The sequence below is a fragment of the Sus scrofa genome, chromosome 16 (genome assembly GCF_000003025.6).
Source record: "Sus scrofa isolate TJ Tabasco breed Duroc chromosome 16, Sscrofa11.1, whole genome shotgun sequence".
In the NCBI taxonomy this organism is placed as follows: Eukaryota; Metazoa; Chordata; class Mammalia; order Artiodactyla; family Suidae; genus Sus; species Sus scrofa.
Genome location: NC_010458.4, coordinates 35,327,718 through 35,350,894, shown reverse-complemented (window position 1 = coordinate 35,350,894; position 23,177 = coordinate 35,327,718). Strand labels below are relative to the sequence as shown.

General features: G+C 37.7%; 1 protein-coding gene across 9 annotated transcripts in view; it reads left to right on the top strand.

Annotated features, from left to right (window-relative positions):
- Nucleotides 1-23,177, top strand: part of ANKRD55 (ankyrin repeat domain 55) — a 431,118-nt gene that overhangs the window by 311,893 nt on the left and 96,048 nt on the right. For 7 of the 9 annotated variants that reach the window (XM_021076744.1, XM_021076738.1, XM_021076741.1 and 4 more), the window contains one exon: nt 20,480-20,570. In XM_021076744.1, coding sequence (XP_020932403.1) covers nt 20,513-20,570 — 58 coding nt within the window. In that variant the 5' untranslated portion in view covers nt 20,480-20,512. Of the gene's footprint in view, nt 1-572; nt 1,259-19,593; nt 20,179-20,479; nt 20,571-23,177 lie in introns of those variants that run through there. The other 2 variants (XM_021076743.1, XM_021076740.1) reach the window with 2 other exon arrangements.

The following is a 23,177-nucleotide window of genomic DNA, read 5'->3' as shown; positions in this document are numbered from 1 at the left end:
TTTTTATTTAATTAAAAAAAGGATTAAGACTCCCACCCTAGCCTATTACTGACTTATTGTTCTGTTATGCTCATCATACAATGTGTTGCTAATATGTGTTATGTAAATGTCCAGACACTTCATCTAGACTGGAAGCCACATCCTTGATAGAGCCTAACTGAATGTCTTGTGTACAATCAATGCTCAAAATGTGTTTGTGATTTATTAATAGTAATATTCAGTTCTTAGGCCTGAAGTGAGATTCTAGCTCTTGGTCCTTGGGCAAGTGAGTTAGTATCCTCATCTGCAAATGGAACTATTGATACTACCTATCTCTTGGGACTCTTTTGAAAACTAAATGAAAAAATACTCATACAGAGCCTAGCATAGCATACATATGCCCTATCACAAACTCTTTTTAAAAATTTTTAAATTTATTTTATTTTATTTTTTAGTTTAATTTTTTATTGAGGTATAATTGACTTACACTGTTATGTTAGTTTCAGGTATACAGCAAAGTGATTCAGTTAATATATATATGTACTTTATGTATTTTTTTTTCTTTTTTGGATTCTTTTTCCTTATAGGTTATTACAAAACAATGAGTATAGTTCCCTGTGCTATACAATAGGTCCTTCTTGGTTATCTATTTTATATATAATACTGCTTATGTGTTAATTTAAAACTCTTAATGCAAATTATCTGTTAATTATGAACATATTATTATGTCATGGGAGTTGAGAGTGAAATCATAAGGGCAAGAAAGCAAGTGGAGATCATGGACATTAAAGGGAGGTGAAAGGTGGGGGAGAGGCAAGGGGTTGGATTGGCTCCTTCTGAGATTATTCAGACCTAGGGGGCCAAACAGAGCAACCAAGGCATATAGGGCTGTCACAGATGGTAGATAGATTTGTGTGCTGAAAAGTGTAATAAATGATTCCTGTCCCTTCATATTGCCTAGCTCTTAAAGCCACAGATCCTTGGCTAAGTTATCATCTCCAGAAGGCGCCTGTGATAATAAACTAATGTTGATTTCCACTCAGAGAGCAAGAGGAAGCATGGGGCAGTGGAGAAAGCACTGGCCTGGGTCAACACACCTCTGTGGTCTTGGTTTCTCTTTTACAGGGTGTTGGACTTTCTACTTTAAAGAGCTATCTACTTTAAACCTCTGTGATGCTCTGAGGAATCTGTGCTTATTTGAGAGAATGATTATATCCACAGAGCTCGTCTTAGAATAGTTAACTGCTGCCGCCTGACTTATAGGCACTGGCCTTGAAGGGTAAGTCTACCTGAATGAGGGGAAGGAAGGGTTCTTAGCACATAGGACTTGTTCTGGAATGTGGTCTATGGAGGTCAGAAAGAAACTCATGAGCCGCAGAAGAGGTGAGTGAAAATGAAAATACAGGATATCAAAGATGAAAGGTGGACAGGGGGCCACCAGAGACAAAGTATATACTTAATTTATACTTATCCATGTGTAGATAATTAGATGTTTAAAAAGAGAAAATGCTTGTCATTTCTGATTATTGGGGCTTTATGAGGTCATAGAATAGCACCTCATTTATGATGCATGTTGGGATAATGAACAGTGGCACCAAAGCATCAGGCCAGGCACTCAGTGTGTGCCCAATATCTACTTTTTAAATTTAATTTTTATTTTATATTGGAGTATAGTTGATTTACAATGTTGTGTTACTTTCAGGTGTAGATTCAGTTATACATATACATAAATCTATTCTTTTTCACATTCTTTTTTACATAGGTTATTACAGAATATTGAGTAGAATTCCCTGTGCTATTCAGTAGGTCCCTATAGATTATCTATCTTATATACAGCAATGTGTATATGCTAATCCCAAACTCCAGATTTATCCCTGCCCCCAATTCCCTTTTGGTAACCATAAGTTTGTTTTCAAAGTCTGTGAGTCTGTTTCTATTTTGTAAATAAGTTTATTCCTTTTTTTTAAAAGATTCCACATATAAGTGATATATTAGTCTTTCACTGTCTGACTTATTTCACTTACTATGATAATTTCTAGGTCCATCCATGTTGCTACAAATCACATTATTTCATTCTTTTTTATGGCTGAGTAATATTCCATTGTATGTATGTACCACATCTTCTTAATCCATTTCTCTGTCAATGGACATTTACATTGTTTCCATGTCTTGGCTATTGTAAATAGTCTTTCAAGGAAGAATAGGGTGAATGTATCTTTTTGAATTATAGTTTTCTTCAGATATATGCTCAGGAATGGGATTGAAGGATCATATGCTAACTCTATTTTTAGTTTTTTGAGGAACCTCCATAGTGGCTGTACCAATTTATATTCCTACCAACACTGTGGGAGGTGTTCCTTTTCTTCACACCCTCTCCAGCATTTATTATTTGTAGACTTTTTGATGATGACCATTCTGACCGGTATGAGGTGATACCTCTTTGTAGCTTTGATTTGCATTTCTCTAATAATTAGTGATGTTGAGCATCTTTTCATGAGTTTTTTGGCCATCTGTATGTCTTTTTTGGAGAAATGTCTGTTTAGATCTCTATTTGTGCATGGTAAGCATAGAATTTAGCACACAGGAGTTTGTGTCATGCAAACAGAATTATGTAAACAGCACTTAAAGAGGCTTATTTCCTCTCATGGAGTCTCATTGCCTGAAGGGATTCAGAGATCACTGTAGCCATCTCTCATTCCCATCAGCTATCATTGGTAGGCCGAGAGCGAAAATCACTTCTTTCATATCTCAGTCCATCAAAAGAATAGCTAGAACCTTTCCCAGTATGTTTTTTGTATCTTGAGTAAAAACAAAAAGAATATTATATAATAAAATGACAGTGATATTCCTATGCCCATAGGATTTCAGTGTGTTTGTTTATTTAACTAGGTGAAGGAACACCTCAGCCTGTTTGATTGAAGAGTCACAAATCAGTTGAGATTTAGTTCTTGAAAATTACTTTTTGTCTCCCTAAATGTAGACATTCCAAAAAACTCATACTGTAAATTGAGTTCTCTTTTTTCCCCCCATTTCTCAATTTGGATTTCAATAGAATTTCTTTCCCTGAGGGAAAGAAGGGGAAATGTCAGAATATAAACTCTGGAGGCTTAAATCCTGCTGATAGGTGAAATATTCCATCAAGTTAAACTTGCCTAAAGGCTGGTGTATTGCCGCATGTAAAACTCTTTCGGTAAATCTCTCACAATAGGGCAAATTAGGCCAAGGAAGGATTCAGGCATTAGCGCACCCAGAAACATATAGGTTGGGTCTATATTACACCAAAAAAATTGTCATGTTAGGGACACAAATCCTGTCATCAAACTAACTGTTTAACATAATGTAGACCAAATAAAATACACAATTTTGACTAAATGTTTAGTTTTTTGCTCTGTAAGCTTAATGTAAATCTGTTTGCCCCAACATCATTTTCAGGGGAGAAAAAACAGATTTTTAAAAAAGCTGTGTCTTGCAAAAAGATTATGAAATTTAAAAAGGAATTGCTGGTGACCACGTAGCATTTCAAAACTGTTATCTGACACAACCGCATGTGAAAACATCCTTTTGGAGAGGGTGTAAAGGAAACCCCCCAACTTGATGTCATTACATTGTTGATACAGTATGAATGCAAACCACAGTGTCACCTCAACCAGCCAAGCAGTAATCCGAACTTCCTTATTTTTCTTCCTACAAATAAAAGAAAAATGTTTTCTGTGATGATGATAGGTTTAGTTATCAACCCTCTGGTTGTTTGTAAAATGAGGATGATTGTGATAGTTTTTGCTCTAATTTGGTTTATGCTCCTCTGAATGGTGAGGATTTTTTTTTGTGACATATGACAGGAAGAATTCAGAGGTTAAAATATTCTCTGAGAGGAAAAAGAGATGAGAGGCAGAGCTAGAGAGAGAAGAGACATAGAAAAGATCCCTGAGAAATGCCAGACTGCCTTCAAGCAGAAGAAAATTCTCTCTGAGCCCTGTTCTCTAAGTAAGGGTCAGATCTGGGTCCTGTGGCCAAATTCCATCAGCCCTCCATCTCCCTGCCTTAATCTCCTCAGAGAAAAAATCATTTCAAAGCCCCTCGGTTTATTCATTCCAGCACACAGAGGCCCGAGTTACCCAATCTCTACTCAGGATCCGTCAGAGTCAGATACAAACTGAATAGCTGGTGTTTTCACATAAAAATAAGAAGACAAGGGTCCTGAGTGATTTGCTGAACAAAGAACTATTTTCAGTTAAATAAAAATTGATAGAGCATCTGCCATGTGTGGAGAAGAATGAGAACTTGAACCCAGGTCTTGGGACACTAAAATTCACCATTATTTCCACCATACCACACTACCTAGGCTAAACTGCCAAGGCCCTATTTCTACTCTAAAATAACACTAGACAAAAAAAAAAAAAAAAAAAGAAGAAGTTCCCATTGTGGCTCAGCAATAACAAACTCAACTAGTATCCATGAGGATGCAGGTTCCATCCCTGGCCTCACCCAGAGGGTTAAGTGTTTGGTGTTGCCATGAGCTGTGGTGTAGGTCACAGACATGGCTTGGATCCTGCATTGCTGTGACTGTGACATAAGCCTGCAGCTGCAGCTCAGATTCGACCCCTAGCCTGGGAACTTCTATATGCCGTAAGTGCAGCCCTAAAAAGCAGAAGAACAGAAGAGAGTAGAATAGAGTAGAATAGAATAGAATAGGATAGACACAGACCTAATCAGACTTACAAGATTTTTCACAGCAAAGGAAACCATAAATCAAAAGAAAAGATAACCTATAGAATGGAAGAAAATAGTTGCAAACTACTTTGATGCAAACAACAAGGTCCTAATCTCCAAAATTACAAATAACTTATATAAGTCAACAACATCAAAAAAACCAAACGACCCAGTTGAATAATGGGCAGAAGACCCAAATAGATATTTCTTCAAAGAATACATATGGATGGCCAGTGGGCACATGACATATGCCCAATATCACTAATTATTAGAGAAATGCAAATCAAAACTATAGTGAGGTACTACCTCACACCAGTTAGAGTGGACATGATCAATAAGCTGACAAATAGCAAATGCTGGAGAGGATGTGGAGAAAATGGAACCCTCCAACACTGTTGGTGGAAATGTAAACTGATACAACTGCTATGGAAAACAGTATGGAAGTTCCTGAGAAAACTGAAAATAGAACTACCATGTGATCTAGCAATCCCACCCCTGGATATATATCCAGACAAAACTATAACTTAAAAAAGTATACGCAGCCCTCTTTCATAGCAGCACTATTTACAGTAGTCAAGACAGCCCAAATGTCCATCAACAAATTAATGGGTTAAGGAGATGTGGTACATATATACAATGGAATACTACTCAGCCATAAAATAACACTGGGCACTTAAGAGGTTAAAACACTGAGTCTTGAGGAAAATATCATTTGAGTGTGTGTTTTTCACAGTAGGTATTCCCAATAAACTCATCCACTAATTGGGGAAAAAAAAAAAACCTAAGTGTGGTCATAGGTGAAGTGGATCCTAACAGGTCCATCAGAACAGGTGTTTATCAGAGTACCTTCACAGTAGTGCCTGCTCACAGCAGTTATAGAGCTGAAATCACCATGGTGGTCAGGAAGGAAAGAGCAAATGTAGACTTACCCCAAAAGCACATCAGAAAAGGAAGAAACATCACAGTTTTGTTTTATATTTTTTTTGTTTCTTTTATTTTAAATTAAAGTATAGTTGATTTATATTGTGCCAGTTTCTGCTGTACAGAAAAGTGACCCAGCCATTCATATATATCTATATGATTGATATATAGATATAATTCTTTTTATCATATTATCTTTCATCATGTTTTATCCCAAGAGATTGGATATAGTTCCCTGTGCTATACAGTAGAATTTCATTGCTTATCCATTCTTTTTTTTTTTTCCTTTGTCTTTTTAGGGCTGCACCCATGGCATATGAAGATTCCCAGGCTAGGTTCCTGCCAGTCTAAGCCACAGCCACAGCAACACACGATCTGAGATGCATCTGCAACCTACACCACAGCTCACAGCAATGCTGGATCCTTAACCCACTGAGCGAGGCCAGGGATCAAACTCACGTCCTCATGAATGCTAGTTGGGTTCATTAACCGCTGAGCCACGACAGGAACTCCATTCTAAATGTAATAGTTGGCATCTACTATCACCAAACTCTCAGTCCATCCCACTCCCCACCCCTTGGCAACCATAAGTCTGTTCTTTGTGCCTGTGAATCTGTTTCTGTTTTGTAAATAGGTTCATTTGTGCCATATTTTAGATTCCACATATAAGTGATACGTTAAGGTATTTGTCTTTCTCTTTCTGAAGGTTGTGAGCATACATGCAGGCTTGGGGGGAAAAAAATCTTGAGAAAAAAGAATGAAGTGGCAAAAGAAATAGAATAATTAATGGTAATAATAATAATAAATGTATATAAGAATTACTATGTATATAAAGAACAGACTTGTGGTTGCCATGGGGGGTGGGGGAGAGATGGATTAGGACTAGCAGATGCAAACTATGATATGTAGAATGGATAAATAACAAGGCCCTACTGGATAGCACAGAGAACTATATTCAGTATCCTGTGATAAGCCATAATGGATATATTTAGTTATATATATATAATTAAATCACTTTGCTGTATAGAGGAAATTAACATTGTAAATCAATAATACTGCAATAAAAAAAATTTGAAAGTACTATGGGTAAAATATTGGTCTCAAAGCTTGACATATTTAAAACAATTTCATTCACTCCAAAATCTTTCAAGAAATTTGCTAATATTCTGATGGATAAGATACAGCTTAAACAGTGTCGAGTTATAAGACTGGGATTTGAACCTATCTAGTCAGGCTCCAGAATCCATGCTCTTAATGGCTGTGGAATATAATTCTCTCAGGAAAGTTTTTACATAGGATGAGGTGAACTAATGTAGCCTCACATTCTTAAGGAAAAAGGGCACTTCTCTGTTTCCAGAAGAAGGAAATAAGGAGACTAGGGGAAGGGTCAAAGAAATTAGAGTTTTAGACAGAAAATTGAGGCCATTTGCAGTGGATGGCTAGGCTGATTCCTAAGGCCCCTTATGTTCAGAAGCATGCTGTCAACACAAACAGAGGGAAATTACCTCCTTACTTACTATAACAAGTGTCATTTTCCAATTAATCTACAAGCTACAGTTATTTAGATCAATATGTGAAAACTTGTGACTGGGGCACAGATACATTCTATATAACTCAAATACATGCTGTTCCCACCTGTTCTAATTCAGGCATACTTGTCAACAGGCATTCTTTAGAGAGACATTAATATCCTGGGTTCTACTCTGAGATTGTTCAGTTTGGCCTCTGATGTTTCCTTTGGAGCAGATCAAAGCTGTTGGAGCAATGAATTCCAAAAATTCTGAAATTATGTTCAGTGTTTTTCTTGGAGAGGTGAAAGAGCAAGGCATTGATCAGTCATGGAATGTAGCAGAATATGGTCACACCTTTGTAGCATCCAGTTTTGAGAAACTCAACACTTTTTTTGAATTTTTTTCAATGAATTTTATTATATTTATAGTTGTACAACCATCATCACAACCTAATTTTAAAACATTTCTATCCCAAATCCCCAGCCCATCCCTCCCCCCAAAACCTGTCTCCTTTGGTAACCATAAGTTTTTCAATGTCAGTAAGTCAGTTTCTGTTCTGCAAGTAAGTTCATTGTATCCTTTTTTCTTTTAGATTCCACATATAAGTGATAGCATATGACATTTGTGTCTCACTGTCTAACTTCACTTAGCATGATAATTTCTAGGTCCATCCATTTGCTGCAAATGCCATTATTTCATTCCTTTTTATGTCTGAGTAGTATTCCATTGTGTATATGTACCACATCTTTATCCAGCCCTCTGTTGGTGGACATTTAGATTGCTTCCATGTCTTGGCTGTTGTATATAGTGCTTCAATGAACATGCCCAGGGGTGGGATTGCTGGATCAAATCAATTTTTGTTTTTATTGTCCTTCCTCTAGGAGGTGGTTCTGAGAAGATATTGCTGTGGTTTGTATCAGAGTGTGTTTGGCTTATGATATCTGGTCTTATATTTAAGTCGTTAATCCATTTCGAGTTTATTTTTGTATATGGTGTTAGGGAGTGTTCTGATTTCATTCTTTTACATGTAGATGTCCCATTTTCCCAGCACCACTTATTGAAGGGATTATCTTTCTCCATTCTATATTCTTGCCTCCTTTGTCATAGATTAGTTGACCATAGGTGCATGGATTTAATTCTGGGATTTCTATCCTGTTCAATAGACTCAAACTCTTGAGAAGAACTCATTGTACAGTTTTTTCAGAAAGAATCTGGTATGCAACACTTAGTACTAAATGATGTGTTTCAAACGACAAGTACTGGAAGAATTCATAGAAAATAGCTAAGATAGTAGTAATTCACATTTGTTGAGCTTTTTTAGGTACCAGGTACTTCACACTAAGAAGTATGCTGGTAAATTTGTGTTTTAAAAAAAGACCCAGACTTGTAGCATTTGCCAGTTTCCATGGTGTAAATACTCCTACCATGGCCAATTTCAAGCTAACAAACCACCTCACAGAATCCCTGAATATTTTGCAGTCAGCTCTAGAGGGCTGGTAGGAGCTGGCTCCAGCACACCACTGTTTTGTTATCCTATTTCATCCTCACAACAACCTGTTAATGTCTGTACCACTGTTATCTTCAGTGTACACACTAGGAAAAATTTCCAAAGAAGTTTAATAATTTTCCCAGGTGCACAGAGCTAGGATAAAACAGAGCTCAAAGGGAAGCTCAGATTGTATGACTCTCATTATATCTAGCCATAGGTCTACTCCTTCTTTACCCTAAAAACAGCCACAGAGATTCAAGGTGGCAATGGTTGCCAGTCATTAACTAATTTCCACCTCCAGCTCACTTCTGTTACAGATAGATTTTCTGAGGCCCCTCAGAAACTTAGTTTATATGTCCAGGTTTTTACTGTTCAGTAGAGAATCTCTGTGTAAAAGTCTGTAAGTGTATATTTTACCCAGTACTTGAAAAATAGTCCAGCCTCTTATTACACAAAGGGTGGACCAACCATCAGGCTCATCTGGGAACTTGCTAGAAATCCAGAATCTCTGGCCCCTACCCCGACTGAACTAAAGCAGAATCTGCATCTTAAGAAAATTCCCAGGTGATAGGTGTGCCTGTTAAAATTTAAGAAGCTTTAGCCTACAGTGATCATATTGGGGATCTCATATACAGAGAGTGTCTCATATTGCAGGCTGTTCTTGCAGTTGGCAGGGACTGGCCCTGACACAACACACCCTATTGTGGCTGTTAGGGGTATAGCCTATGCTCACCAAACAGAGCAACTCTACATAGTAAGACTTTGGCCTCATTAGCAACATTTCTGAGCAAACAGCTACAGGCTTCTCTTGCATTAACCTGCTTAGTCACTTCAAATTTTATTTTTCTAACTCTATGAGAAACATTGGAGGGCCAAGTTCAACTAGATTTCTCACAAGGATTTCCTCTCAGAAAAATTAATGCAGAGAATAATATCTTCTAAACACCCCAGCATCTTCCAGGTAGAGGAGAAGGGGAGGAGTGAGATTGCTGGAGCCAGACTTTTATGACGTGCCTACTGAATTCAAACCACAAGGCTCCACTTGAACTTGGCCAATAACTCATAAGTTGAAAACAGAAGGAAAGGCTGTGTCGCCAAAGTTAGAACTTTTAAAACCTCTTTTGAGATGTTGGGCAAATTCACCATCCACAGATATTTAAAAGCACTGTTGTTTGGGTTTCCGCTGGATTTTATTTTCTGTATTTTCCCACATCCATTGCACTACTGAGGAAGTAGCCACCAAACAGATGCAACTGAAAGTAAATCTTCCATCTTTCCAGTTGAGATGAAAACCTAGAAATGAAATAGATGAAATTCAGAGAAAGAAAAAAATTTCAGAAGTACTAACTTGGAATTTTGAAAATAAAGACCAAAATTATTCTAATGTGTGGACACCAATGGTAATTACAATGCCTGCCAGCCATTACTAACTGAAATACATCCAGCTAGGACAACAATGTAAGAAGTTCCTTTACATTTTTCATCTGGACAAGGTAGCCTAGCAAACCTGCCTCCTAGAAAGCAGAAGAGCAGCATTAGTCAACTGAGTAGAGGCCTAAAAGGAAGAGCACTCTGTCTGCCTAGTCATGGGGAGGGTTGCTATATTCTTATTGAAGTTGATCATTCAGAGATATTTCCTCAGGCTTCTGGTGACCAAGAATAGCATCCAAAGACTCTGAGATACCAGGAGACTACTGAAGAAAATCCCAAATCATCCCTACACTGGAAGCTTCTCATGAATGGGGATCATATCTCTATTTTGTTCACCACCATGTCCCCAGCACCTAGACCATTGCCTGATATCTAGTTAGTGCTTATTAAATATTTATCATGTGATTGATGAATGAGTAAAGTCTTGCTCCAAATAAAATGAGCATGCTACAAATGCCTGATAAATACTCAGTAAATTTCCATCATCATGTGCATGGAAATAAAAGCTATAGTAGCCTGGAAATTTAAAATAAAAGGAAAAACAGGGCAAAGTCAGAAATGGGGATATCTACACTAAATAGGAATGGGATTGTGCAGACTGGGAAGGGGAGGAAATGAGAAATACTCACTGTGGAGCGAGAAGCTTCCATCACCTACTTCATTCACCATTTTGCCAAAAGTTGAATTTGTCCACTTAGACAGTGAATGTTTAGTGTTTAACCAATATCTGTTATAGCTACAGATTATATGCCTAGCACCGTTTTGTCACTGTGAGAGACAGAAAACCTATCTATCATTCAGCTCTTACCTTCTGAGAACCTAGAACTTGTTTGAGAATGTAAAACTAACATGATTATATTACAAATTAAAAAACAATGCACTGTATCAGTAGGAGAGATATCCATAAATAATTTATGATTAAATGCCAAATAGGATATTGAATATTGAAATGGTCAAAGAAGTCTTTTTATAAAGGAGATGCATTTTGAGCTATGATGAGTCCCTGACACAGAGTAAGTGCTAAATGTTTGTTTGGAGTTCTAAGACCAAAGCAATCTGAAAATTATCTTAAGGATGACATACACGCACGCACACACTTTATATACAGCATATTTTATGGAAAGAGAACTTCTCATACTGTTGCTTCATTAAATGAGAAGTGGGTATAGTATAAATAATAATTGGAAATCTAAAATCACAGGCAACATCAATTTTCAACAGTGTTCTTCCAGGATTTTAGATAAGAATTTAGTCCAGAATAAAAAAGTGGAACTCAAGTATACAGGCTTCTTAGAAAAAGTGCAAATTAGCTTACTAACAATATCCACTGATTTTAAAGGAACAGCCTTAAAAGAGGTTTGGAGAGAGTTCTCTCATGGCTCAGCAGACAATCCCTCTGGCATTGTCTCTGCTGTGGCTCTGGTTACAGCTGTGGCGCAGGTTCAGCACCTGCCCTAGGAACTTCCACGTGCTTTCCAAAGTAGTTTAGAAAGCACTTGATTCCAAGGAGAGCATCAAGGACTCCTTTATCATGTGGTTCACTGTTCTTTTCCATAGTTGATAATACCTTGAGCAGCCACTGCTTCTCCATCCCCAACTTTGTTGGTTTCATAGAAGCATCTAGTCAAAGATCAGGTTGGGAAGCAGTATCAGGGTGAGAAGTGGTGCAGAATAGGAAGGGATGAGGGGTGAGAGATGAGGGGCTGGGAGAGGTAAGAAGAAAAACATCACCAAGAAGCAACTCTGTTTTCACAGTGACATAAGCTAAGGCAGCCTGTGGATTGATACAAAAAGAAGGAGATGCCTTGAAGGGTGGCTGATTAACTCCTGGCTCATATTACAATGATGATAACAGTGAAGATTATGATAATGGCTCCTCTGGGCTCTTTAGTATTAAATGTTCTTCATTGTGGCCATGCTTCATCTTCTCCCCATCTACACTCTTCCAAATTGTGTCCCATCAGTCCTGCTGGAAATAAGGGATATGGCTGAGCCAGTCAGCTAAACATCCTTTCCTAAAGATCACTCAAAAGTCTATAAAATAGCACTGTGCAACGGAAATAAATGCAGGCCACAGATGTATTAATTTTTCTAGTAAGCATATTCAAAAATAGATTAAAAAAAGAAACAGGAAAAATTAATTTTAATGATATATTCAACCTAATATGCTTAAAGTATTATCACAATATAAATTAATATAAAAATTTTAAGGGTTCGTATTATATATATTTCTTCATACTAAGGTTTCAAAATCCAGTATGTATTTTACACTGCTAGCTCTTCTCAGTTTTGACTAGCCACATTTTAAATGCTCAATAGCCACATATATTATCTGGTAGTTACATTATTGGACAGTACAGCTCTAGAAGCTCTGAAATGACCACTTAGAAGGATCCAACTAAAGTCTCAAAAAAACAGTCTATAAGGGCACTAATCCTATTTATGAGAGCTCCACTCTTAGGACCTATTACCTCCCAAAAGCCCCACCTCCAAATACCATAATATTAGGGACTAGATTTCAGCGTATGAATTTTGGGGGAACATAAGCATTCAGTTTATAGCAAACACCGTGGAAACAAGAAAAGAAACCTGAATTATTTAAGTCAGTATTGATTAAAATTATAATTGAAATTATACATCATGAATCGTAATAGTTTGACTAAAAGAGATATTGACTGAACTACTTTGAGAATGTAAACTGCTCATTAGCTATGAGACTTTAAGTCAATTTTAAAATGTTTCAAAAAAATTATATGCCAGTTACCATGAAATTTAAGTTTAATCTACACTTAACATGTCATCTTGGCATTATGAAGTTGTGTCTATTTAGTGAAGGAGGAAAAGTGATAGGAAAGTGATAGAAAAGTGATAGGAAAGTGATAGAAAAGTGATAGGAAAGTTTGTTTTGATGAATCCAAGGACTTTGATTTTATAACCTTTTCTGTTACAGGAATTTACAGGTTTTAGAAAGTTTGTGGAAGAAAACTATATTTTTCACTTAAAGTTGTAACTATATTTGAGGTTGATTTTTCTCATGAGTCTTATGTATAATTAACCAACTAATTGATTTTGTTGGTCTACTTTTAATTAACTCAACCAGGAAAAAAGACTGTGCATATCCTCCTAAATTGGAAACAAACCTAAAGGCATATTTCAGTAAAATAGATAAGTGATGTCAACAGAGTTCCTTTTTTTTTTTTTTTTTTTTTTTGTCTTTTTAGGCCTGTTCCTGCAGCATATGAAAGTTCCCAGGTTAGGGGTCAAATCAGAGCTGTAGCCACCAGCTTACATCATAGCCACAGCAACATGGGATCTGAGTCACGTCTGTGACCTATACCACAGCTCTCAGCAATGCTGGATCCTTTAATCCACTGAGTAAGGCCAGGGATCCAACCCACATCCTCATGGATTCTAGTCGGGTTCAAAAGATTTCTTTAAAACCAATGCATAATCTCAGTTTCCCACAATAGTACTTTATATACATTATTGGGTTTTACTCTTATAACAACCCTGTGGAATAAGTGTTTTGTATCTTCATTTATAACTATGGTTAAGTACTTTGCGCAGTATCACAAAGCTATGAATGTACTGAGCTGGGAATTAAACTCAGGGCTGTCTGATACCCAAGCTCCAGTCACTGCCTACACTGCCACTATTTTAAGTCCTTCTTCCTTAGCTTGAGCACACTGTGGGGAAAGTTCTGGTTTCCCCTGAAACCTTTCTGTGAGTTCGCCTTTAGTTTACAACACAGTCAGAATAACATTAAAATTTGGCAGCACATCTGGAATTTTCAGAAGTATATGATTTCTTGTTTCCATGGGAAAATGTCAAGGTCATCAGAAGTTCTCACCAGAGAGTTTTTAATATGGAGTCACCCCAGTGAATGATGGCAAATTTCGTTCTAATGCAACACCGTCAATGGACAAGTCATCAGCTCTGGTAAAGAAATTCCTCCAATGATGGCCTTCATTCACTAAATATTTATTGAGCACCTCCTTTGTGCCTCACTCTGGCCTAGAATGCAGGGACACGGAGTGGACGAAGCCGACAAGGGCCTGCCCTTATGATGTTTACCTTCTACTGGAGAAGTTTCTTAATTTGAACTTCCCAAGACGACCCTGGGACAATGATTCCAGTGCAAGTAGTTTATTGACAAGTATAGGAAATACCATAGGAAGGGGTTTTTTTTGGGGGGGGTCCACACAGGGAGAGAATGGCAGCCCATAAAAGTATATTGTTAAACCAGTTATTGTACATGGGTAGCAACAGAGCTTTAACCTTAAAGGGAAACTCTGGACAATGATGTCAAACCACACACCTCATAATCATCACATCTGAAGACAATGCAGCTGGTGTTTAGAGACCAGCCCCAAGAATCACTGGTTGAGGGCTGCTGTGAGTAGGGCGAGAGGGTGATTGGCTCCCTGGCACTTCTGGCCTAACCCTCAGAGCTGGCACAGTGGCCTTCTACTTTCTGGAAAAATGTCCTCAGACTAAGATACAGATGCAAGCATTTGAAAGTCAGCTGAAATACATTGAAAAGTCTGGGGACTGACAATGCCAGCTACAGGGAGACAGATAACAAAGACATCATGAAGTGCAAGTTAATTACAAATAGTGACAGTTACAAGCAGGGAAAAAATGAGGACATTTTATTAACTGTATGTGGGATTAGGCAAGGAGGCAGCTGTGGCTTTACAAGGAATACTGAGGTTGCCCCCACCCTCTCAATGTGACTCTTCACCTTAGAGATCTGCTGCAGACATGGTCTGCAGAATCGGATTGATCCATACAAACCAAATGAACACCCTGCAGTCAGAATTTACTATGACTGTTCTAATGCAACAAATAAAAAAGGGGAAGATGTTGGAGAACACTGAGGTGCTGAACTCTGCAGAAACTAAACTTGGTGTGTGGCAAAGCCAGAAAAGCATGTCTGCAGAGTTCTCAAGTACAGGGTCTCCTTCAAAGACAAGATAAGGGACTTATGCATTAACCATGCTATTCTATAAACAGCTGCACTATGTCCTAAGGGTATGCCCCTTTGATATCACTAAGAGATAGCTTTGTCTTGCTCAGTAATCTCATCACCTTCCTTAATCCCACTAATCTCATCACCTTCCTTAATAAAAGTCATGTGTGCTAAAGCCTGGGGCCTTTGTTCTACAGATCTAAGTGCCTCCTGGTCCCCCACTTTCCATGTTAAAAAAAATAATAATAATAATAATAAGGAATACTGAGGTTGGGTAAGGCCTCTCAGAGCCAAGACCTGGATGGTAGGAAGAAGCCTACTGTGGGAAGAATCAAGAGAAGAGAGACTTAGACCAGCCCTATACAAGTATGGGCCGTAGCTGGTGCCAGTCCAGGAACTGCTTGTCACCAGGCTGAGATAAGATATGTACAAAAATTGAGAGCACTTCTAAATATAACCATTTAGAAATGGTTACAGCAATATACACCACCCTACCTCCAAGCCTGTGGTAACAGACTCGTCTTAGTGAACGTGGTATAGACCAACTTGGGTGTTGTCAATCTTGTGTGGAAACTCGTGCACAGTAGGATAGTGTTAGTATATGATATTTTAAGGTTAACTATAATCTAAAAGCATATACAAATATGAGAAAAATAAGCACTTATTTTTCTTTCTTTGGGTAAGGCCTCTCGGAGCCAAGACCTGGATGGTAGGAAGAAGCCTACTGTGGGAAGAATCAAGAGCCCTCTCCTCTGTAAACCACCTGTTTGTTCTTTGTATCCATGAGTCTGTTTCTCTTCTGTTATGTTTGTTCATTTGTTTTGTTTTTCCACATGGAAGTAAAATAATACAGTGTTTGTCTTTCTCTGTCTTATTTAACTTAGCATAATACCCTTCAGGTCCACCTTTGTTGTCACAAATGGCAAGAGTTCATTCTTCTTTATGGCTAAGTAATATTCTGTAATTCTGTTATATATATATATAACATCTTCTTTGTCTCCTCATCTATTGATGGGCACTTAGGTAGCTTCCATATCTTGGCTATTATAAATAATGCAGGAAAGAACATAGGGATGCATGTAGCTTTTTGAATTAGTGGGGATTTTTTTTCCTTTGGATAAATACCTGAATGGAATTGCTGGATCATATAGTAGCTCTATTTTAATTTTGGGGGGAATCTCCATAGTTTTTCCATAGTGGTTGTACCAGTTAACATTCCTACCAACAGTGCATGAGGGTTTCCTTTGCTCCACATCCTCACCAGCACATATTATTTGCTCTCTTCTGGATAATAGCCGTTCTGAAAGGTATGAGGTGATGTCCCATTGTGCTTTTGATTTGTATTTCCCTGATGACAGTTATGTTGAACATCTATTCACATGGCTGTTGGCTATCAGTATGTCTTTTTGGGGAAAATGTCTATTCAGATCCTCTGCCATTTTTTAGTTGGGTTATTTGGTCTTTTGATGCAGATTTGAATGAGTTCTTTATATATTTTGGATTATTAACCACTTATCAGATATGTCATTTGCAAATATCTTCTCCTTTTCATTTTGTTGGTAGTTTCCTTCACTGTGCAAAGGACTTGTAATTTGATATAGTCACATTTGTTTATTTTTGCTTTGGTTTTCCTTGCTTGAGGAGCGATAGCCAAAAATATATTACTGAGACATGTCAAAGAGAGTCCTGCCTATGTTTGCTCCACTTATTTTTAAAACTTACTATTTTCAATCATTTCAATTTTTAACAAATGTATTTTAACACATGTTAGAATAAAATTATTAGTTAAATTGTCGAAGTAAAATTTGTATTGTTTATTCTTTCAGATTTATTGAGGTATAATTAAGTAATATTCACTTTTTTGAGGTGTTTAGTTCTCTGAATTTGACAAGTGAATACAGAGTGAATAATCATCACCATGACCAAGACAGACTTTTCTGTCACTCCAGAAGTTCACTCCAGCCTCTTTGTAGTGCTCCCCCTGGAAAACACCCTCTGATTTCTATCTCTTACTTTTTGCCAGAATGCCTTATAAATGGAATAATATGGTATGTAGTCTTTAGTGTCTGGCTTCTTTCACTCAATCCAGTGCATTTAAGATCCACTCATTTGTTGCATGTATCAGTATTTCATTCCTTTTTATTGCTTAATAGTATTCTATCATACAGATGTACCACACTTTGTTCATTCATTTACCAGTTGAGGAACATTTGGGTTGTTTCCAGTTTGGGGTAATAATAAATCTGCTATAAATATTCACCTAGATGTATTGGTGAAAACAAATATTTTCATTTCTCTTAAATAAATGCCAGGAAGTTGGATTGCTGAGCCGTATTTATGTTTAACTTTATGAGAACCACCCAGACAGTCTTCCAAAATGTCTGGGTCATTTTGCACTCTCATCAGCAGTATGTCAGAGTTAGCATCCTCACCAGCACACAGTGTGTTTTTAGCTTTTTAAAAGCCACTCTATTAGTGGTAGTGGTAGGCATTTCATTGTGATTTTAATTTACACATTCCTAATGCTCAGTAATGCTGAGCATCTCCTCATATACTTATTTGCCATCTATATCTTTTCTTTGGTGGCACGTCAGTTCAAATCTTTGCCCTTTAAAAAATTAAATTGCTTGTTTTTTATTACTAAGTTTTAAGAATTCCTTGCATATTCTGGATACAAATCCTTTATCAGGTATGTTTTACAAATATTTTCTCCCTGTCTATGGTTTGTCTTTTTATTTTCTCACGGCATCTCTCAAAGAACAAGAGTTTTTAATTATGAAAAAATACAATCACAGTGGCTTCTGTGACTGGGGAAATTAATTTCTGGTTTTATTTAATTTTAATTAAACTTAAATAGCCATATGTGGTTAGTGACTACCATATTGGATGGCACAGCATCTTAATGCCTAAATATGCTTTCAATGAATAATATGTACATTTAAAAAATTCTTTTACTATTCTAAGTTTGTTTAATTACATTTATTGACATATAGCATTATGACTGTTGAGTCTAGTAATAAAGATAGGGGCTTACATTTTCTAAATTTTCTTTTTTCTTTTTCAATTATTAATTTTTATCATGTTTTATTAATGTCTCAGTTCCAATGATATTTTAGAAATTGAAAAGCCTGTCCCTTCACCACAGATAGTCTGAGAAGCACTGAACTAGATGGATGTTGTACATGAGAAAAGGCCTTGTCTCTCTGGCAGGAGTATTCCTAGTTGTTAATCCAACAAGTGGCATTCTGGAGAAGGACGTGATGGATAGGGTGAAGGAATGGAAGACTATATTAGGAAATGTGATCAGAGAAATGGCTTTCAGAGTTAATGCAAAACAAAACAAAACAAAAACCCAGCACTGGGAAATTTAAGAACTGTATCTATGGAACACATTTTGGGTAATAATTTGTAAGAAGTAAGTTCTGCCTGTGTTTTAAATAAAATGAACACAGGGCATTTGAGGGAAGGACTGATGTGAGAAGCTAAGTGGGTCATAGGATTGTCCCAGGGAACTGGGCCAGACAGTGTAGTTGATGGGAAATAAATGATGGGGCACTGAGAAAATATGAGAGGCAAGAGATAAGAAAGAAGTCTCTCTATTGAAGAACACAATCCATATCAGTCCATATCAAAACAAATGCGGCCATATATCAAGAAAAAAATGGTTTCTGATTTCATTTCTATAGTCACACACTAAGTTTAAAGAAAAGTAATTACCGCTATCAACAGCATTTATGAAAGTATCTTGTTTAACTTGTCCAGAAGACTCATTGTGTCTTGAATATAGAGCTTTGTTTTACATTTATGTCAGGTTTTAATGAAAAATATAAAATGACAGCCTTGTTGTAATAAGCCTAAAAATGCAGAGGTAGATAAAGAACAAGTTAGAAATCTCCTACTTTAATTGCAACCTCTGGGAGTTGCTTAAAATTAATAGTACCTCTCCATATTATCTTCATTTGTTCCTATAAAACATATAAACATAGTTATATATTCAGTGGGTAGCTGCTGGTTATAAAATTGTGAACAGAAAGTTCCCGTCGTGGCACAGCAGAAATGAATCCAACTAGGAACCATAAGGTTGCAGGTTCGATCCCTGGCCTTGCTCAGTGGGTTAAGGATCCAGCGTTGCCGTGAACTGTGGTGTAGGTCACAGACGAGGCTCGGATCTGGCGTTGCTGTGGCTCTGGTGTAGGCCAGCAGCTACAGCTCCAATTAGACTTCTAGCTTGGGAACCTCCATATGCCGTGGGTGTGGCCCTAAAAGGACCAAAAAAAAAAAAAAAAAAAGTGAACAAATGAAATACATAACTTTTTTTGGTCTTTTTGTTTTTCTAGGGCCGCACCCACAATATATGGAGGTTCCCAGGCTAGAGATCCAATGGGAGCTATAGCCGCTGTCCTACACCACAGCCATGGCAACGCGGGATCCGAGCCGTGTCTGCAACCTACATCGCAGCTCAAGCCAGTGCCGGATCCTTAACGCACTGAGTGAGGCCAGGGGTGGAACCTGCATCCTCATGAATGCTAGTCAGGTTCATTAACCACTGAGCCACAATGGGAACTCCCAAAATATATAACTTTTTAAATTGAATATAGTCATCCTACCAAATAAATTCATTTAGATTTACTTCAGATTTTTAAATCTAGAGTACAAATTTACTACCATTTATTCAGCTGCTCCTCATATGATATACATTTAGATGATTTTGAGGTTTTTGTCACCACGTATAACACTGCATTAAACACCCCTGTGACTGCACACTGTTTTAATTTCATTGTCATGGATATCTAAGCCCTAAAATACAACCTTTCAAATGCCACTTCTTTCCCCCCATCCTCCCTGTCATTTGGAGAACAGAGCTGAAGGGAGACTGAAGATGAGCCGGGAATGCTGGTAATTACTCCATATGGCACACAGCCAGCAGCCTCCTGCTACAATATTTACGTCCTGTTCCATTGAGATGGCACTCTGCTCACATGACCCAAATGCAGTTCTCACTCCACCAAGAACACAGCCGGATCCAAACTGCATTGGCAGCTTTGCACATGCTCCGTCTGGCCCTGTGAATCCTCACTCACCCATTGAGATTTCTTCTGGTTTAAAGCAACACACCAGCTGCTGAAGCTCCGTGACCTCTAGTGTTTTCCTGGCCCAGATCCAAGGCAGGTAGCCCCACCATGAACGGTATTTTTAAGGGTTTGAGCTTTTTTTCTGTATTGGGTGAGGATTGGAGGGTGTATAATACTTACACACGGTTATAGCTGATGAGTGAGACCATAAGAAGTAACTCTTTTTCCTGGCAGGTATTACAGGAATAACACTTACCTATTTCCATCTTTTGCCTTGACAACGACCTGCAGCTCTAATGCACATTTAATCCTCAAACAGAGGTCTTGGCAAGGGATGCTGTGTCTGACTGTTGTGTTGACTGTAATATGTGAGATGGTGTTTTTTCCTCTCTAGAGACCTAGATGCTTTTTGCCATTCTGACGCTGAATGATGAGACAGGCAACCATGGATTTCAGCACTCCATCTGTGTTTGATCAGCAAAAAGGTAAATGTGCTGCTTTAATTCGTCCTTTGGTTCTATGCATCTTTAGTCCAACAGTAGGGATTTGCAATTGTACAGGGAGAGAGAGGAGTGAGTGTGTGTGTGTGTGTGTGTGTGTGTGTGTGTGTGTGTGTGTGATGTGGAAAGAGGATTTCATATGGGAAACAAACCTGTTCTAGATGTTCACTTCTTATTTGACTGCATTTGGAAGGGAAAAATAAGCTTCTGGTCCATTAGTCTTGTTAAAGTGCTCCTACCTGCAAATTTTAAAAATTGGATTTCAGGCATATCAGGTATTTCTGATAGTATCATCTTTATTCTCATTAGCTTTTTGTTCAAATCTTTAAACTATATATATTATAATAAGTAACATAAAAAGAAAAATAGTGTATCTTCTCAGTATACTAACCCAATATCTTATTGCTATAGTTTCCTAAATATTTTTTGATTCCCTTCAGGAATAGATGTAGCCCAAATTTATGCTGTAGTTGATATATTATCTCACCCAAGATTGTGTAATAACTTATCACTGTTATTATTGGCAATGAAAAGATGTGACCTTCTTATAATTTCCAGAGTGAAAGTAATTTTCCATATGAAAAGATTTCTGTGAAATTGACCCATCCTTATTAAAAAACGTGTATTCAGACATACGGTCTAGGTGTGTACATTTTGCATATGCAGTGTGTGTGTGTGTGTGTGTGTGTATAACACCTTCGTATAATTATGTATCGTTTCTCTGTGTGTATAGGAAATTTTCATTCTTTAAATACTGTAAATATTTTTAGAAGATTTTAAAAATATCTGATACCTGAACCACCTTCAGTGATCCCTGAGTATTCTTCCGAATCCTAAAATCCTTTGGTTATTTACTTGTTTTGGCTACAGTGTGAAAATGGTGGTCCGTGAAAGCCTCATTAAGAAAATTCATTGCTCTTTCTTTTTCCCTTTGCCTGCTCTAGGCCATAGTGTGTTTACTATCCTTCAAGCTACATCTAGTTTCATGTATGAATTATTTTAGTTCAGTGCTTTGTCAGGTTATAGATTTACATTTTGATTTCTGAATAACTACCGTATGTATGTTTGTGTGTGTGCATCTACGGAATATGCTGGTTCACACAGCGTTTGGATATGAACACCACAGAGAAAGTGATTGCTACAGCTGTGCCCACCACATCCTTCCCCTTTGTACAGTTTGTATCACTGCTGGTAGTCAGCAAAAGTGAAAATACGCTTAGGTCTGAAGACCTCATACTGGCTAAAAATGACATTATTGAGCTATGCAGTCCAGAGAGGAACACAATGGGTTTATTTTTGAAGACTAATTTGAGGGAGCTCGAACTGACTGCAGAGAACTAGCCCTTCGTAATGAATTTATCTGTTCCAGTGTTGTGTCTCCTAACAGGATTGAGCCCGTAACATAGTTAAAATATTTATTTTATTATAGCACCTTTCACATGAACAATTCATAGCTATTTCGCCACCCTAGGCCTCACTCTCCCCTCTTGTAAGTTAACCCTCTCCTTGCCACCCCATCTCTATTTCTCAATCATTTCTCTCTAGAGGTGCTGAGGTGTGGTGGAAATAGCATGGGTGACATACGTTGCAATGGCAAAGCAACTACTCTTAGCTGAGTGACCTTAGCAAGTTACCTGACCTCTCTGGGTCTTAGTTGCCTCCACAATAAAGTAGAGGAAATGACACTTACCTAACAAGGTTGTTGTGAGAATTTAAAATAATGTATGTATATGGAAGTTCCTGTTGTGGCTCATTGGTAACAAACCCAACTAGCATCCATGAGGCGCAGGTTCAATCCCTGGCCTGGCTCACCAGGTTAAAGATCCGGCGTTGCTGTGAATTGCGGTGTAAGTTGTAAATGCAGCTCGGATCCCGAGTTGCTGTGGCTGTGGTGTAGGCAGACAGCTGTAGCTCCAATTTGACCCCTAGCCTGGGAACTTTCATCAGCCGTGGATGCAGCCCTAAAAGTAAATAAATAGTTAAATAATTAAATAAAATAATGCATGTAAAGCACCTGTCACATTGCCTGATGTGCATTAAGCACTTTCAAATTGTGGCTGCTTTTGTTATTATTGTTGCTGTTATAATTACTACCACCTTGGACTATGAGTTCCTTAAATGTGAAAGACCATTCACTTCTATCTCTAACTTGAATTTAGCAGTCCTCAGAACAAACGAGGTTTTACTTAAGGCTGGTGACTAGAGTATGTTAATTATTTTTTTAGACCTCCAGGATACCATTAGAGCAACCCCTAGGATAATAATTAACTAAATGATACCTAAATAATTCTGTTGTCACATTAATCCTTCCACCTCCCTAAAAGCACGATAGGCCATAATAGGTTAGACCGTTACAGATTTTAAATATCATATTGTTGGGCAAAACCATGGTGAAGTAACTTTCTCTTGAAAATTTGAGCATGAGTGTGTCTTTAGTAGATGGTTTTCCTTGAATTCCTAATAATCGGGGAGTCAAAATGCTGGTTGCCACTAGTTTTACATGTAGATGTTGACAAAAGACTTTACATCTAGAAAGATCTTAGAAGTCATGTAACGCACTGGTTCTCAAACCTGGCCGCATATATGGAGTTC